Source organism: Glarea lozoyensis, assembly GCF_000409485.1.
Source record: "Glarea lozoyensis ATCC 20868 chromosome Unknown GLAREA15, whole genome shotgun sequence".
Classification (NCBI taxonomy): Eukaryota; Fungi; Ascomycota; class Leotiomycetes; order Helotiales; family Helotiaceae; genus Glarea; species Glarea lozoyensis.
The window spans coordinates 1,199,753-1,215,564 of NW_007360989.1; the positions used below are offsets into that span (position 1 = coordinate 1,199,753).

Consider the following 15,812-nt stretch of genomic DNA (forward strand, 5'->3'; position numbering starts at 1 on the left):
AGAAACTTCAGCGCATGTGGGAACCGATTTCGCTCTTACAGATGTAAACATCTGGCATATGTGCCTGCAGTAGTGCTAGAAGGTCTCTCGAACGCTTGCATCACGTATGAGAAAAAACGGAAAAATGGGAGAGATCGTCTTGCTTTTTTGAGACGCTGTATCATGTTTGCTATGCATTTACATAATCCAGAGTTTGAGAGACCTTCAGATCACGAGCGACTGCCATGTTCCATCTTGGTATCGTACGATATGTAGCTTGGTTGGTGGTGGCTGAGGCAATGGTTCCTAAACGGGCTTTTCCATGTTCCGCCTTGGAGATTTGTGGTTCGTCAGAAATTTCAGTTGAGTGAACCACCTCGAAATAATGCCGGGAAGTTGACACTGCAACTCACTCAGACCGTTGATCGAGTCTCTTTACCTACCCATTTCTGTGCTACTATGCTGTAATTCTCATATCATTAGGACATAGATTCTGAGTGTGTTCTTGAAGCATTTGTCGCATCTGTATGCGCCTTACCGGCTTTCCCGGCCTCTTCTTCGTACATGGCCTCTATGTCGCTTGCATACAACCACCTTTTCATTATCAACCCCAGCTCACATTCTAAGAATCCGGCTCCTGCTCTAGCACGACTCTTAAGTTTGAAATGCTTTCGATCTGAATGTTCGCTGCATAATTTAGATGCGTTTCCTTACATTTCCATACTGTATTTTCTATTTTAGACCCCAAATGGCTTCCTTCTCACTGCCGAGTAAGCCACGCCGCGAAGGTGGTATTGGTAACCCCTGCAACAGCCTCAAGGGGCTTTTCAGGAGTCGGCTTCCAAGACGTCAACCCTCTTGGTATTTCTTAATCACCAACAAGAGTTGTGCTACAGACGCAGCCAAGTGAAGGAGGAGGTCTCTTGGAACGGGAGTCAATTTCGCCTGATGGTCTCGATGAGTGATTGCTCGCCGCTCGGTTTGAACGTGGGTAGAACAAAGTTTCACTCACATTTGTCCCTCGTCTTCCAGACCAGGTACTCGAGTACTTGTTATATAATGGAGCTGACGCCCCAAGTCTTGGTTGCAGCACTTCTGGAAGTCCTCAGCATTCATTGATTGTTTTCTCGGTTCTCATCTTTCCACTTACTTTTCAAGTTATCTTTCGTTTTACGTTCTTTCTACCACTATCTTTGCATTATCTCGTTCCTTGCTAGTCAAGATAATATATATACACTCTCTCGACAGATTTCCGCGAAACAGTCAAACAACAATCATGAAGGCCTCAATCCAAAATGTTGCACTTTTGGCAACTCTCTTCCTCGAATCAGCATCGGCCTCTTGCGGTCATGGCACATCTATGATGAAGAGACATGTACACATGAAGCGTGATCTCAATGGTGGATTACAAAAGCGTGTCGAGGTAGCGACCTTTGGTTATTTGGGTGAAACCGGACCGTATGTCTTACTTACCTCTCTACCTTTACTTGATCTAACTTGCGTAGAACCAACTGGGACAAACTTGCACCAGAGAATGCCGCTTGCCGTACCTCAAAGGTCCAGTCACCTATCGATATCAATCCCGAAACTTCCACCCTCGTCGAGGCTGGAAAGCTGAAGATGGACTTCCCTCACTTGGAAGGAGCTGAGTTTGAGAACCTGGGGTCAACTATCGAAGTTATCATGGAGGGAAAGAATGCAACGACCACTGTGGATGGAAAAGTTTTCAACCTTGCCCAGTTCCACTTCCACACCCCAGGAGAGCATGCCATTAATGGAGAGTACATGCCACTCGAGATGCACATGGTTCACGAAGCTGAGGATGGAGCTCTTGCTGTCATCGCCGTTCCATTCCAACTTTGCGAAGCTGGTGGATCCAACCCTCTCTTGAACGCTCTCCTTCCATCCATGGAAGCCATCAGAGAGCCAGGAAAAGTCACCGAGACCGGTCCAATCGACTTCTCTGGTCTCATCGCTGCCCTTGAGGTCCAGCCACTTCGAACATACTCAGGATCCCTCACCACTCCACCTTGCGCCGAGGGTCTTACATTCTTTGTCGCCACCCAGACTCTCCCTCTCGATGTCAAGACCTACAACTTGATGAAGAGCATCATCGGATTCAACAGCCGCTTCGTTCAGAACGCTGTTGGAGCCGACAACCTTCTCGCTCTGTAATCAACCCTCGAACACTGTTGTTTTTCTTACCGCACACGCACCACTTATATATATGATCGCGCACGAGTTATTGTAATTAATATTCCTATGGAAGAGACAAAGGTTGATGAACGAGGAAGAAACCCATAAGAAAGCGTGTCAACTTCTTGTATATGCTGGAAATATCAGGCGGGGTTCACGTTTGTACACAATTATTAGTTCTTCTTTTCTTTGAGATGGAGTGGTTAGATGATATTACCTTAGATGATAGATTAAATGATATGCTGATAACTTATTTATCCTTCTCCTCTCCTCGTCTTTTCCCTTCGAAATCTCAGTCACAACTCTACAGACGAATCAAGCTTTCCCCCCAAAACCAAAATCACGAAAACTGCCACACGAACGGCTCACCAACGAACCGAGCTTGAGCGGCCGCCGCGTATCTTGGCTGTAACAAGGTGACAGGAGCTTGAGTTTTGAGCTTCGCCGTCTTGGTTTTTGCTTGTGAGGGCTTGGTATTTGTATGCTGGGAGAGAATGTCTTGGACTCTTGGTGCGCCGTATTCAATCCCTGGATAAGTTTATGCTGGGCTGGGTATGTGGAAGTGGAGTGATGTGAGGGGCGTGCGGAAGGCTTGGAGGAATATGAGATGCCAAGTGTGAGGGGGATGAAACGAGGACGGTGGCCTATTAGAGGGGGAAGGTCGAAATCTATTACCTCCGTACTGTTGTTGGGTTTGGTCCTGGTTTTTTGGTTTTGATTGTGGAAGGTCGTTTTCGGGATGGTTGAGATGGGATGGTTGATCGTGAGGATGATAATATAATTGGAACACGAAATTTAATTACTCTAGCTACAACACAATTCCAGTATTTGTCGTCACCTTCGTTTGACTAATCTCATATATTGCCAGAAGCGCGATCTTTCAAAATACAAGATTCTTGACGTTGACATTTCTTTACCCTGAAGTCCATTTTGACTTTCGGATCGCTCCGATGTCAAAGTTAGCTTCTCCACAGAACTAGTTGTCAGCGACTAGTCCTTCCAGGTTTTAACGTAACCCTAATAGATTATAATGTGGGTTTTTTGTCTCCAGTGTAAGTGTTCAGTCGTAGTATTGTCCCCGCCAACGTGCCACGGATGTTCCGTGGTAACGCGACGGAGTGGAGTGTGGTTTGGTCAACTCAATACCCAGTTGAGCGCGATTCGAAGATCACTGTAAAAGCATCGATTTCATGATATATAAAATGGTATCGTAGGAGATATGTGGTAAGATACGTTATTCTAAATCCAGTAGTTTGCGAGGAAAGCATCGCATTCAAGGGTATCTCAAAAACTCCCAGACTCCACCAACGCCAGTAATTTCCTATACCGAATCCATAATGTCATTGTCATCGCTTCCAAGTTTCTCAACTTCATGAAGAATTCTTGTTGCCTATCCCCAGCGCCCACTACTCCCACCGTCAATTTCACCCAACTTGCTGACCGATTCGTTATAATCTCGGTACAGGCCCTTCAATTTACCATTATTTTCCCATCTCTCGATGATAGCTTCGACTTGGTCTCGTTTCTCCCAGGGTTTGAGCTTGCGGTGCTTCAAGACACGTTCGGGTGCAAGTTCGGGTTCGTTTTCTAGCTCTCCGCGAACCCAGTCGTAGAGATGATACCGCCAGTGACTGAGCAGGTGAGCCTTTTGGGCTTTAGCACGACAGAATCTACCAGTAAGAAATCTAAATAGCGTCAGTTGCCGATGTACAATAATTTCTGAGAATCACTTACTCTTTGTCTTCAGGGGCAATTCGACGGCCCAATCCGTCAACACTCCCAGCACGTCCACCGGAATCTTGCTCATCTGAATCATCACCATCATCTTGTTCGATCTCTTCTAAAGTCTCCTTGTTGTACGTCTTTCCTGTGAATGAGATTGAGAATTTCGGAGGATGTTTCGAGCGATTACATGCCTCGCACCTCCCTTCTCCAAATTCCGTGCCCGATACAGGTGTTTCCACATAATTCGGACGAGCTTCTAGAGCCACAATGAATTGAGAAGTCCACTGCGACGACTTGTACTCGCTATGCATAAGGGCTTCTGGCTTGGAATCGAGTTTGTGAAATGCGCGCTTGAACAAATCCTGTTTTTCCGTATATGTTGGATTCAGTTCTTTATGAACGAAGAACTCTACTGCGTCTCTGAAATGCTCTTTTATCGGCTTATTGTAATGAGATGTGAACTCTAGAGGAATGTTCGAGCTACCCGGAATACCGATCGCCCCATCGTCATCTTCAATAATGAAGTCGTCCTCATCTTCCTCTTCGTTATCGTCGTCTTCCTCATGGATCTTTGACGGACCGCGCCCCTTTTTGGATGGCCTGACCTTTGGCTCTTCCGGTTCCTCATCTTCCTCCTCATCTTCGAACTCTGATAGATGCTCTAGCGTTTGTTCCGCATCAGATTCTTCTTCAGATGACGATTCGGAATCTGGTAAAACTGCGTTCTTGTCTCCCGCTCTCCTAAGCTTCATAAGTTCAAGCTCCTTTTCCTTCTGCGTTCTGTGACGTTTCCTTTGCGTGATTTTTCGCGTGACATGAACAGGAGAACTTGGTGTAGAATCCACGTTACTTGCGGAATTCGAAGGGCCGTTGGAGGTGTGTCGGCGCTTTGCAGGTGATGCCCTGATATCTGAATCTGAGCTAGATGAAGAATCGACAGAATTTCTCCTCGCACGCTTCCGAGGGCTCACAATATCCTCTTCACTACTGTCTCCTAGTACTGTTTTATTCCTAGCCGGCTTTCTGACGACGGATGAGATGACCACGGGATCAGAATCGCTCTGATCTGCATCAGGAACAGGCTCAGACAATGCTTTCGAGCGTCGCATTCTCCGAGCAGGTTTTAAAACAAGATTTGACTTGTTCAATTCATCCGACGAGTCCTCAATTGTTATGGTAACGGGTTTCCTTTTCCTTGTGGCCAATTGAATAGTAGGCTCGTCTGAGGACTCGCTATCATCGCTATCATTGCCACTCTTGCTAGCATTTACGCCCCGCGATGAGGAGAACATGCCACCTTGTGTGCGCGGGGGACTACTAAGTCCATCGCCACCGTCAAACCGGTTCATTCGTCTTCGTGAGCTTGTAGAAGTAGGTTGCTCGTCGGAATCGTCATCGAGGTTGGCTACAAACAAAATATGAGTATTTCACATGGTACGCGTCAGAACATGCATACCGGCTGTAGCATCAGATTCAACGGCGAAGCTGATCTTTCGAGGTGGAGTTCTGACTGCGAAGACTCCATCTTTCCCACGCGTCCCATAACGCACTTTGGCGGGGGTGAGTTTCGATCCTGGTGACGAACTGGCAGCCGCAGTCGGATCAAGTTCGAAGGTCAATCTTGTTTGCCTCTTTTTGCGCGAAGCTTTGCGCTCTAGGTTGGAAGGCATAGCCAGCTAATGAATAGCGAAAATCAGCGGGGTGGTTTTGGATGAGTAGACGTAAGTTAGCTATCAAGAGCCTGGAGAAGTCGAGAAAAGTCCCACTTACTTCGCTGACGCGCTGTCACATGACATCCAATCCACATATTTTGCCACAATTGAATGTCTAACAACTTGACCTTCATTTCCCTATGATCTTTCATGGAATCCTGACTGGATCAACTGGGTTGCGACAAATAAAAATGTCTACGAGCTTTTAATTTGAATTCGAAAAGCTATAAATTATCAATCAAAGCCAGCACATCTGCAACAACTGAAATTTTCAAACGGTTCAACCTTTCGAAAGCCAGTCTCATTTGTCCATTCTAGCTTAATATTCGGGGGAAGTATGGGTCCAGCTTACTTCTAATAGAGGTGAAAACAAACGGGGAAAGAAATCTCTTGGAGCATGTGAAGATCACTGACGAGTGATAACTGGAACGACACCAGTGGGTTGTGGCACCAAAATATCTTACAGTATCAAGGCCCAGGTGAGTGACGTGAGATCTACCTATTCAGGAAATGTTCATTGCATAATAATTGGATCTAGTATTGGCATTGCAATTGATTTATCCCCACCTTCTGCTTCAGCTTTAACCCAGTGTAGGATTGTTCATGGAGAACTTGTACCAAAGAGGCTTTCAACTTCGTTAACAACGATTCATTAGCACATTTTAATGTCCATTTGCACCTATGTATACACTGTTCTAACTCACTCGTAAATATGTAGCAGTTCGCCAATTCTCGACTCCTGTGCAATCTTGACATATTTGCCTACTTTACATAATTGATGGCTTTTTCCTGCGCGAAATAACACATTTTCCAGAGACTGACCGCCTCATTTTCCTAGCTCGGTGATCCTGCAACAAGTTCTAGTAACCAGCCATGGACCTTGGTTAGTCAACCAGTTCGAATGGCATCTCAGACAATGTCCCCACCGCCCATCCCAGCCTCAATCCAACAATATACAAAGTCCCTCGGACCGCAAATACAAAATTTCAATGTCCTGTTCCTTTTCATAGGTATCTTCGATGACACCCATCATGTATGACTAGCTTGAACGTTTGGGGTGGCGGGTGTCCTTCCTCCATCATCTCTCAGAAAATAGCGATAGAACATCACCACGTGAAGGATCGAAACCAAACCAGCAACTACACATCTTCCCAAACAAGCCCAGAACGAGATAGACGGAACTTTCTTGACCTCTCCAGTAGAGTTAATTCGAAATTCAACCATGATTTGTCGGCACATTGGACAGGTATTCCTCCTCCTACCAATCCACAGGTTGATGCAGTCCAAGCAGTATTCATGGAGGCATGGGTGGACAACTACACTGTTGGTCGTTTCGTCCATGCAGATAGGACAAATAATTGCGGGTGGCTCGATTTTTTCTGCGACCGGCGCTGGTGTCTCTGGTTTTTCTGGTGTTTGCTGCCGCGAGAATTTCTTTTTGCCGAATTGGTCCAAACGACGAGCGTTGTTTTTGATTGGGGCTCGAAGACGGAATCTCATGATGTTTGGAGACGTTGTTCCGATGGAGGATTGTTGAAAAGCTTCAAAATGTTGTGTTTTAAGAGACAGGAGAAAAGGAGAGGAAACGGGCGAGCTCTCTGGTCATGAGAAAAATGTACCAGTTAAATATGTTCATTGGTTTGCTGTAGTGGAAGTGAATGTTTCGAGTTGTCTTGTCTTGTTCACCGTCGTGTAAAATGCAGCAGCAGCCTCATGTAAGCAATTCATTCAATCGCAGTCTCGGGCTCTCTATTTACTGGTTCATAGGCGTGCCAATGTCATTCCTATGGCGATTCGGGGCCTTACCTATTCAGGTGACAGAAGTCGCCGGTGCGATAAAATCATAACTAGGCACGCCCCTATTACCACACATTGGCCTCAGTACCTATAGCCTCGCGATCTCGGGAGACCGCATAGTGAGAAATTTCAAGTCTAAGACATGTTTTTGAGTGCTAAAAGATACTACGCGAAAACTGGCGCCAAAACTCACGCCAAGTTGTACCTAAGTCATTCGGCGACGCGATACATTACCTAGGTACACTTCAAAGTCTTAGGGACAAGAATCCGGTAAGGTGAATTTCTATGACGTATGACTTCCATTAAACATCTCCTGCACTCCTGGCTTTCCTCTGAAATCAATTGTGCATATGAATTACTCATTAGATTTCACGTGTGCTTCTCTGCTGACGAGGTATAGTGTCTTCGTCAACAATATGTGGAGGATTTTTATCATTGACAATATCTCTTGCTATCAGTAATCCCCCCTAACACTTCGGAAGATTTGGGTGGAGCCAGCGGAAAGTTGTTAAGAGAGTAATAGATTGTACCGGACAAATTCCTAAGCAAGTTTAATAAGTTTGTAGAAGCAACGTCCGACTGCCGTACATCCGAATCGTGACTGATTGCAACTGCAGTAGCTTATCATCTTGCTTTAATAATCTTCTCGTAATCCAAATTCTCCACCCATGATAGTTTGAAGAAAAGATTCTTCACCATCCCACCAGAGGAGGCCATATAAATATCTACTACTGGCTGTGGCAGCAAAGTAGATGTGCGTCCTCCGTAAATGGGCCAGTGACCTTGCTAATCATACAAAGATATTTTACAGACTCTAGAGCTTTTTACCCGTATATATCGTGTTTTAACTGAGTTGCTTTTCGTAGAATTTTCGAACATACATTGAGAATGAATTCGACATCTCACAAAACTCATTTTTCAATGGGAAAGAGAGGGGACGCGAACTTCCATCAATTTTCTTTTTGTTTAGAGAACCACCGTGGCTGTACCAGAGTGCATAACACATGGTCAACTTCGGTTCAAGGGTATGTTCGTGATCTCCTGCCTTCAGTATTACGCCCGTCTCAGCGAGTAGGGCTCACTTTGCCCAAGCGTACAAATCCGTGAATCTACGCATCTTCGAAATGAAATTCGTCGCTTCAAGTGGGTTCTTGAATGTCTTGACTTCTCTACTCAAAAATAAGTCAGATCTTAAAAGAAGGAAAACATTCAACTCTTACAAAATGTCTTGTTCATTCCGCCGAATCGGTAGATTTCGTGTGCCAGATCTGGAGATTTCTCATCGACAACCAAATGCTTTCTTATGTCTAAAATGATGTGGAATGAAGTCTGATTCAGTTCGGGGGACTGAAAAGGCTCGACATGGGCGTAGTGTTTGTCGATTTCATATTCGTCCGTCGGAAGTCCTGCAAATGCAAGATATGCCTTAATGGCATCAAAATATTCCGAATATCCACGATCTTCAAATTCACTGACTTTGAGCCTCAAGACAACCCTTTTTGGACTGTGCTGTGAGAGGTCGCTGAGGGTGCTGAGGCCGTATTCCTGGTTCGCTGTTCTTGAGTAAGTCTTCGAGTGGGTTGGATGTTGTATTGTCAAGGAAGGAGAATGCGGGGTCCTGCCAATTTGTAGCACATGTTCCTGTACAACATGGGTCACTGTAATACGCCCACGTGTACTAAGCCTAAGCTCAGCCCTATGAATATCCCAAACGCTTATGAGTGGCGACGTCTTTCTGTTCATCCCACTTAAAAATCACCAGACCTTGCGAGAATTTGTTAGGTAATTGTTTTGTACAATGATGTGGCATTTAAAGGTATTCAGATAAATTTGGTCGCAGGAGGTTAAGAAACACCCGCATTGTGAATCCACAAGACAAGTTGCCATTTGGCTACTCAAACGAAGTCCCGATTTAACAGGCTTCTAGTATTACAAAAAAGCCAAGAAGGCTTCACCATTTGACAAACATACAAAGTCCTTTATACTTTGTAACGACTACCTTCGCAATCCGCACCTTCCCAGTTTCGCATTCATTTCGCTTTTGGGCCTGTGAACACCCCTTCAATAAAGTTCATTAGGCGGGCTGTTATAAAAACCCGGGTTATGTAAAGATTAGAGATCTAACTATATATCTACAACTAGCTACCTTGAGAGCTAGGAGGAGATGTACCATTACAGGCCGGGCACTGTCCTGGCAAATTATCTTGATCTTGCACGTGGATAGATCGTGGAAGGTCCCGAAGAAAACCACTGGCAGCAAGATAAACCTCCTGTTTCGGCTGTGCAAAAGATCAAGTACATCGCATATAGTCATAAGTGTAATGATGAGGGAGATGTTGCTCATACATTACTACGAGGATCTTATTAGTAGGGAAGCCATTGTAAAAGTGTGTAACTTCCTGGAAAGATAGACGGTTATAAGTTTTCTCTGTGTAGAGTGTTGGTAAGCTGCAAGAAATTATCCCGCAGGATGATAGATCGGAACTGTGAAGTGTGCGATTGGGAGAAGTAAATAACTGTACGCAGTGATTTTTCGAAAGTGGTTTGCTGATAATATAATAGAAAAAGTTTGGATGGCGAGCATGATTGAGATATATATACTCCTACGAAATGTCTATTACCACTCGCCGAGTCTGCCAACGGTCACCAACAGTCCAATTCAGCGGTGGTTTCAACACCGACCCAAATGCCCCTTCCATATAACGAGCGTCAAATATTCAGACGAAGCTATCTTGAAAATAGAGGTCGCTTATACATTCCTGAAAACAACGTGTAAAATTTAATTAGAGGCATTTCTTGCTAGTTGAACGTAAAAGTTAGACTTTTGTTTAAAGGTGCTGAGTTTGAAAAGGGCCTCACCTTCGGCGCTGTGACCCATCACAAAGTAACTATCAATCCATCACAAGTGGTTACGCTAACGGGTCGCTTATAGTAATGATGGCGAAGCTTCTTACCCAACACCAGTGCACTGCACCAACTTTCTCCACCACCCCTTACGATCTCCGTTTACAGTCTCCCGACTTTTCAAATTTCTTGATAAAGACCAACACCATAGTCGAATGAAGACAGACATGTAATCACGCATGTTATCGAGATAGCGAACTTCGACGTCCTTTCGACAAATTGGAGCGCGTCCAAATTGCAAGTCGATAGATCTCACCCTCGACCCCAAGAAGAATATTTTCAGCAGCTAAATTTCTCAGTCTACGCAGTTACCAATATGCCAAACAAAAGAAAACGAGATAATGAAGGCCCCGAAATTGAACAACCTACAACAGTCAACAAAGACGATGAAGTAAAGCAAAATACCCTGCATTCCAGAATTTCTGCCAAGTTAGTTGTCCCTTACAGAATCTGTTTCTGGTTCTAATTGAGCGGTTCTGATGCTTGAAAGGGTCATCATGTTCAGCCCGACAATTTTAGTCGTTGTGGGCAAAAGTAAAGAAGGCTTTACACTTCACAAAGACCTATTGTCGCTTCATTCTTCATGGTTCGAAGAATACTTCAGCGCTATGGACAATGCGCAGAATTTAATACTCACTACCGTTGAAGCCGCTCCTTTTGAAACATTTGTTTACTGGCTTTACAGCGGCGAAAAACCTATTAAACTCGGCTTGTACGACAAGGGTTCGAGTTCTGTAACGGAATCTTTGATATGTGCAAACATTCTTCGTTCTCCAGCATACAGCAACATCATCATGAATGCTTTGATTGAAAGCATGCCCAGAGCAGCTATGACCGGTACAGTGCGGTTCATCCTATGGCTTTCGCATGTTTACAACAAGACTGGTTCAACTTCAGTCCTATCAAAGTTTATGTACAACTACGTCAGCCATAACAACCCCTTCACACAATGTACTCCGGGAAGTGAACCTTTTGTACTTTGGGAAGGTTTTCTGAAAGCTTACCCTCAATTTGCCTTCGACTTGGCTGTCGCGGCTGGGAAGAAGTGGAAAGGTGCTACTGGTCCATGCGATATTGAAGTTAGGTCCGAATTTATGGAGGAGGAATTTGACTTAAATAAGCGTTGGGAAGAGCTGATACTACAGAAGCAAACAAAGGCTGAGATCGAGGTTGCTGCAAAAGCCAATCGCCTTCGCAGTGTGGTTCAATTGCGTCATCTGAACAGAGACAAGGCAAAGGATTGAGAAAGAGACAGTGGGGCAGATCTTACACACGGGCGACGAAAGAAACAAGCAAAGCGTTCTGTTCCAAAGTGGGAATAACAACTCAGACATATTCTCAGGTTCAATTACTTACATTGCAGTGACAGAAAAGCTAGTGCTAGCGGGCGGACAGAACCAGGAGGGAATGATGTAGAACGATCAGAATTGCAATAGCATCCAGACGAGCAGCAGCGAGTAAAAGAGAAAACGTTCCCATCTCTTTCTTGAATTCCCGATATGTTTTGAGTAACTGCAAAATCTCTTTGATTCCATCTTCAGTTACGTACGAAGGTACCTACCTAAGGTATCGTTGTCGCGTTAGCTCCTCGCTTATGCTGGGCACCCTTTTCGTTCTTTCCACCATCACCTCCAACTTCCATTCTTCCATTTTGCCACTCTTCATCTGTCTCTATTCTACCTAACATCGCCAACAACATCCAAGATCAGCGGCGCCAAGAAAACGGTATAAAGGAGCAAAGAGCGATTTAAATTACCCAGATCAAACCAGGCAATATGCCACCCAAAAGAAAACTTGCGGCGGCTTCAAAAGACGAATACAAGGATTTGCGCCAGAAAGAGAAGGACTTCCATCGTGAAATTTCTTCAAAGTAATAAGTTCCAAGAGAAGATTTTCCCGTTCTATCAGGATAAATCTAACAGACAAAGGGTCATAATCTGCAGCCGAAAAATAAAAGTGTTCTTGGGGAAAGACACAGACAGTGAAGTATTTACGCTCCACGAGGATTTACTGGGACTCCACTCCAAATGGTTTAATACCCATTTTTGGAACTGGCCAGGAGAAACAGAGGAAGACAACTGGGTCTGTCTGTCCCACGTCGACAGTAGGCTGTGCACCATGAGTGCTGCCGTTTTTTCGAGGTATTATCATTGGCTTTACAGCATAGATGTTAAGCCTACCGGCGATTTCTGGACGATCTTGACAGAAGATCTCAAATGCGGTTGGTGCCTTTGGACTCCTGCATATCTCAATCACTCTATGGACCGTTAAGGGTTGAGCTGTCTTTAGGAAATTTGATCCTCTCTCCCAGCATGTTCGAGCCAATGTTAGATCAAAGAAATATTTTCTCACCATTGTTGGAGAAATTTCTGGCACATGTCACAGCACATCAAAGCCCATTTGAGTCTTGCGCCGAAGGAAGTGAGGAGTTCCAGTCTTGGCTTAAACTTTTAAAGTCGCACCCACAATTCGCTATTGATATGGCTATCTCCGCTGGAAAAAACTGGAACGGAACGAAACCTTGGGACGAGGAGCATAGATCTGCATATACAGAGGAGGAACTCGACTTGAATGAGATTTTCGCTCAACAAATATTAGAAAGAAGAGAAGAAGAAGAGATCGAGGCGGCCGCAAAACAGCATTGTATTCGTAGCTTGATTGAACTACAGCATCTGAACCGTAAGGACGAACATTGAATTTGGACGAGGAGTGTTTGGCAAGATTGGGAGTCTCTCGAAGGGAAAATAGAAGCTGAAGCTCTCCAATGCACCAGAGTTGACATATACTCGATTTTGAAGGGGAAATCTGGAGTTCATCCCTGGTGAGCGGACAAAACTGATCTCACATCAGTGTCACCCAAGAACTTTCGTGTGCGAACTGAAGGACTAGACAAGAGCTGACATCTCACTAAAATCCAGGAAGCAAGCGATCATTTATTACCCGAAAGAATCGCAATTAGCATGGAATTCTGGCTCTGTATCGCTGAAGGGTTGTGGAAGAAATCGAAGAGCCACTTCAAGGAGTCAAATAATGAAACATTTCGAGCAGTTTTATGAGATAGCATTCAAATCAGATACAAAAAATACAAACCCAAGTGGATTACCTGACACCTTGCTCCGCATCACCCGTGATACGTACCGCGTTTTATTGCCAATAAATTCCCTCGACCCCAAACCAAACTAACCATCTGTCCACCTGACCCTCGTACAAGCTATCACCACTAAATAGAACCAAGAAGCGTTACATACTATCTTTCTCAACCGATGTGCAAAAGCTTCAATAAATAAACAAAATCAAGCGTCCTCAAGGACTACTGTAGCTGGCCACAGTTGTAGGAGTAGATTTTTCAGCATAAAGCTTTCTTGCTTTTCATTTCTGTTGTACGTCGTCCTTTAATACTTGAACGAGAAATTAAGCGGCCAGCTCTCCAGTATTGCTTGCTCTAGCTTTGGAATGGACAACACCGATTTGGAAGATGAAGAGGTGTGGGATTTGGGGTTGAGTTTGGGGCAGATGTTGGGTTGATCGTGGTGCTGGCCTGAACGGGTGGCGGCAGGTTTGTGCGTATAGGTAGGGTGGTGATGTAAATTGGGGTACTAGATTTGGATTCTGGATGGAAGGGTTCATATGTTAACTAAAGATGAATTACTTGTTCTGCACGAAACTGCCTCCGTGTAATGGACAATTGTATCAATACCTTCTCCATCGCGAATAGCAAAATACATAAATACATCTCTGTTCCCACCCACCTCCTTCTCTTCACGCTTCATTAGACACCAGTCCCCATTAAAAATCCAAACTCAACCCCCCAAAAACCCCCTCGCGGAATTCCGCCCCAACTCTCCCGACACAACATCCAACTTCACAGCCACCAACACACACTCAACGCCCATCTTCCCCGCCCTGCCGTTATTTTGAATGCGTAACCGCCACTGTCCCGTCTTCACGATCCAAGATTGATTCGCTTCTTCCATTATGCCCATCCCGCCACCCACTCCACCAATCCCAGCTTGCTCAGTCATCCTCCTCTTCTTCCTCGGTCCCTCCTCATCCTCCTCATGCGCAATTGAGTTAGGATGTCTCCAGTCCCTCCCATCTAACCTTACGTACGCGTCTTCAGCGAGATAGCACCTCACCAGGTCTCCCTCATTCAACGGCGTATTCCCGGGACTAGCAGGTTGACTACTCGCGCCTCCATTCTTCATTAACAGCCCCAACGGCTGGGTTGTAGGTAAGTTCAATTTCGTCGCCACGACCTCGAACAAACGACTAATCCGCGTCTTTCCATTCCCAAAAAACTCTGCTTTCATCGGGATAGGCGACTGCGTAAAGTGCGACTGGAAATGTAGTTTCGTGCACTCATCGCCAATTTCGAGTACGAGCTCGTAGGGTTTCGGGTCCACGAACGGACGCGCGTAGTTGACGTAGCGAATGGCGGTAGACTGGGGATCGGGAGGTGGAGAGGTGCGGTCGAGACCGATGGAGATGCCGGATTGGCGGACGTCTTCGAGACGGAGCGTGATTTCGTCTTTTCTACGCGCGAGATTAAAGGAGATGGAGTGGCGGATGAGCTTCTGTTCGAGTCCTTTGAGGTGAAAGTATTTGCAGTCGCGCAGGAGCTCGGCGCGGTGGTCTTCGTCGCGAATGCGAAGGGGGTAGCCGCGGAGGAGATGGAGGATCTCAGCGAAGGTGTCGGCTGAGCGGTTTGGGACTGCTGGGGGCATGATTGAGGGGGGTCGGAGGAGGCCATCTCGATTTAAACCGGGAAAGACCTCAGTTGGGGTGCTGAAGAAGACGGCGAAGCCTAAAGAGAAGTAATTTGGGCTATTGCCAGGGTCGGAGAATAATTCTTTGGGGATTTGGAAATCGCGATGCCCTATTGAGATGAAGATGTTCTCTTCGTATAGTTGTGAGATTAACCGTGGTACTCGATCTTATTAGCATAGCTCTGGTGCTTGAGACAATTGACTTACAGCTATAGAACTGCGCATCCGCAAACAGTTTGACATAATGACTTCCATCTCTAGGCTGGACATGATAACCTTGTAAATGAAGTGAAATGTCCCTAAAGGTCACAGGATCTCGATCGATATAAAGCGTTCGTATGGAGCCTATATCCTCGCCGTTCTCTTCGGCCGCCTTCAATTGACATTGAAAGAATTGGGAAAAATATGAGGGTGCTCTAGGTTTCTCAGTTCATGTTTCAAATCTGACTGTGCCATATCGACGGCACATAGGAAGGATACATACCATCAGAACTGATACTGGCCCCACTCAAACGGAACAGCTCGCTTCCTATCTGGATTGGGAATACCCTCTCGTGTGGTAAGATGTTGGGGATATCCGTATTCATCTTCCTCGCAGGCGCCATTGCGACGAGAGGTTCGCGTAATATGCCTGGTATGGGTGGAGGTATTGTCTCTTCAGAGGGCAAAGTCATGCCATTCGTAGGCTCTCTTCCTCCTGGCACTCCATTTCCTGTCGCCATAGTAGCTTTCC

General features: G+C 45.4%; 5 protein-coding genes across 5 annotated transcripts; 3 read left to right on the top strand and 2 right to left on the bottom strand.

Annotated features, from left to right (window-relative positions):
• Nucleotides 1-1,255: 1,255 nt before the first annotated feature.
• GLAREA_06213 (Carbonic anhydrase) lies at nt 1,256-2,154 on the top strand (the record flags this gene model as incomplete). Its single annotated transcript, XM_008081627.1, has 2 exons — nt 1,256-1,437; nt 1,485-2,154. 2 exons carry the CDS (start codon nt 1,256-1,258, stop codon nt 2,152-2,154), a joined length of 852 nt encoding a protein of 283 aa, XP_008079818.1.
• Nucleotides 2,155-3,565: 1,411 nt separating this feature from the next.
• Nucleotides 3,566-5,570, bottom strand: GLAREA_06214 (uncharacterized protein; the record flags this gene model as incomplete). Its single annotated transcript, XM_008081628.1, has 3 exons — nt 3,566-3,860; nt 3,910-5,305; nt 5,357-5,570. 3 exons carry the CDS (start codon nt 5,568-5,570, stop codon nt 3,566-3,568), a joined length of 1,905 nt encoding a protein of 634 aa, XP_008079819.1.
• A 5,059-nt stretch (nt 5,571-10,629) lies between these two features.
• On the top strand, nt 10,630-11,557 carry GLAREA_06215 (POZ; the record flags this gene model as incomplete). Its single annotated transcript, XM_008081629.1, has 2 exons — nt 10,630-10,742; nt 10,804-11,557. 2 exons carry the CDS (start codon nt 10,630-10,632, stop codon nt 11,555-11,557), a joined length of 867 nt encoding a protein of 288 aa, XP_008079820.1.
• Nucleotides 11,558-12,625: 1,068 nt separating this feature from the next.
• Nucleotides 12,626-13,009, top strand: GLAREA_06216 (uncharacterized protein; the record flags this gene model as incomplete). The annotated part of the gene is made up of 1 exon (XM_008081630.1): nt 12,626-13,009. One exon carries the CDS (start codon nt 12,626-12,628, stop codon nt 13,007-13,009), a length of 384 nt encoding a protein of 127 aa, XP_008079821.1.
• A 1,104-nt stretch (nt 13,010-14,113) lies between these two features.
• On the bottom strand, nt 14,114-15,801 carry GLAREA_06217 (POZ; the record flags this gene model as incomplete). Its single annotated transcript, XM_008081631.1, has 3 exons — nt 14,114-15,240; nt 15,287-15,493; nt 15,564-15,801. The coding sequence occupies 3 exons, from the start codon at nt 15,799-15,801 to the stop codon at nt 14,114-14,116; spliced, it is 1,572 nt and encodes a 523-aa protein (XP_008079822.1).
• Nucleotides 15,802-15,812: the final 11 nt, after the last annotated feature.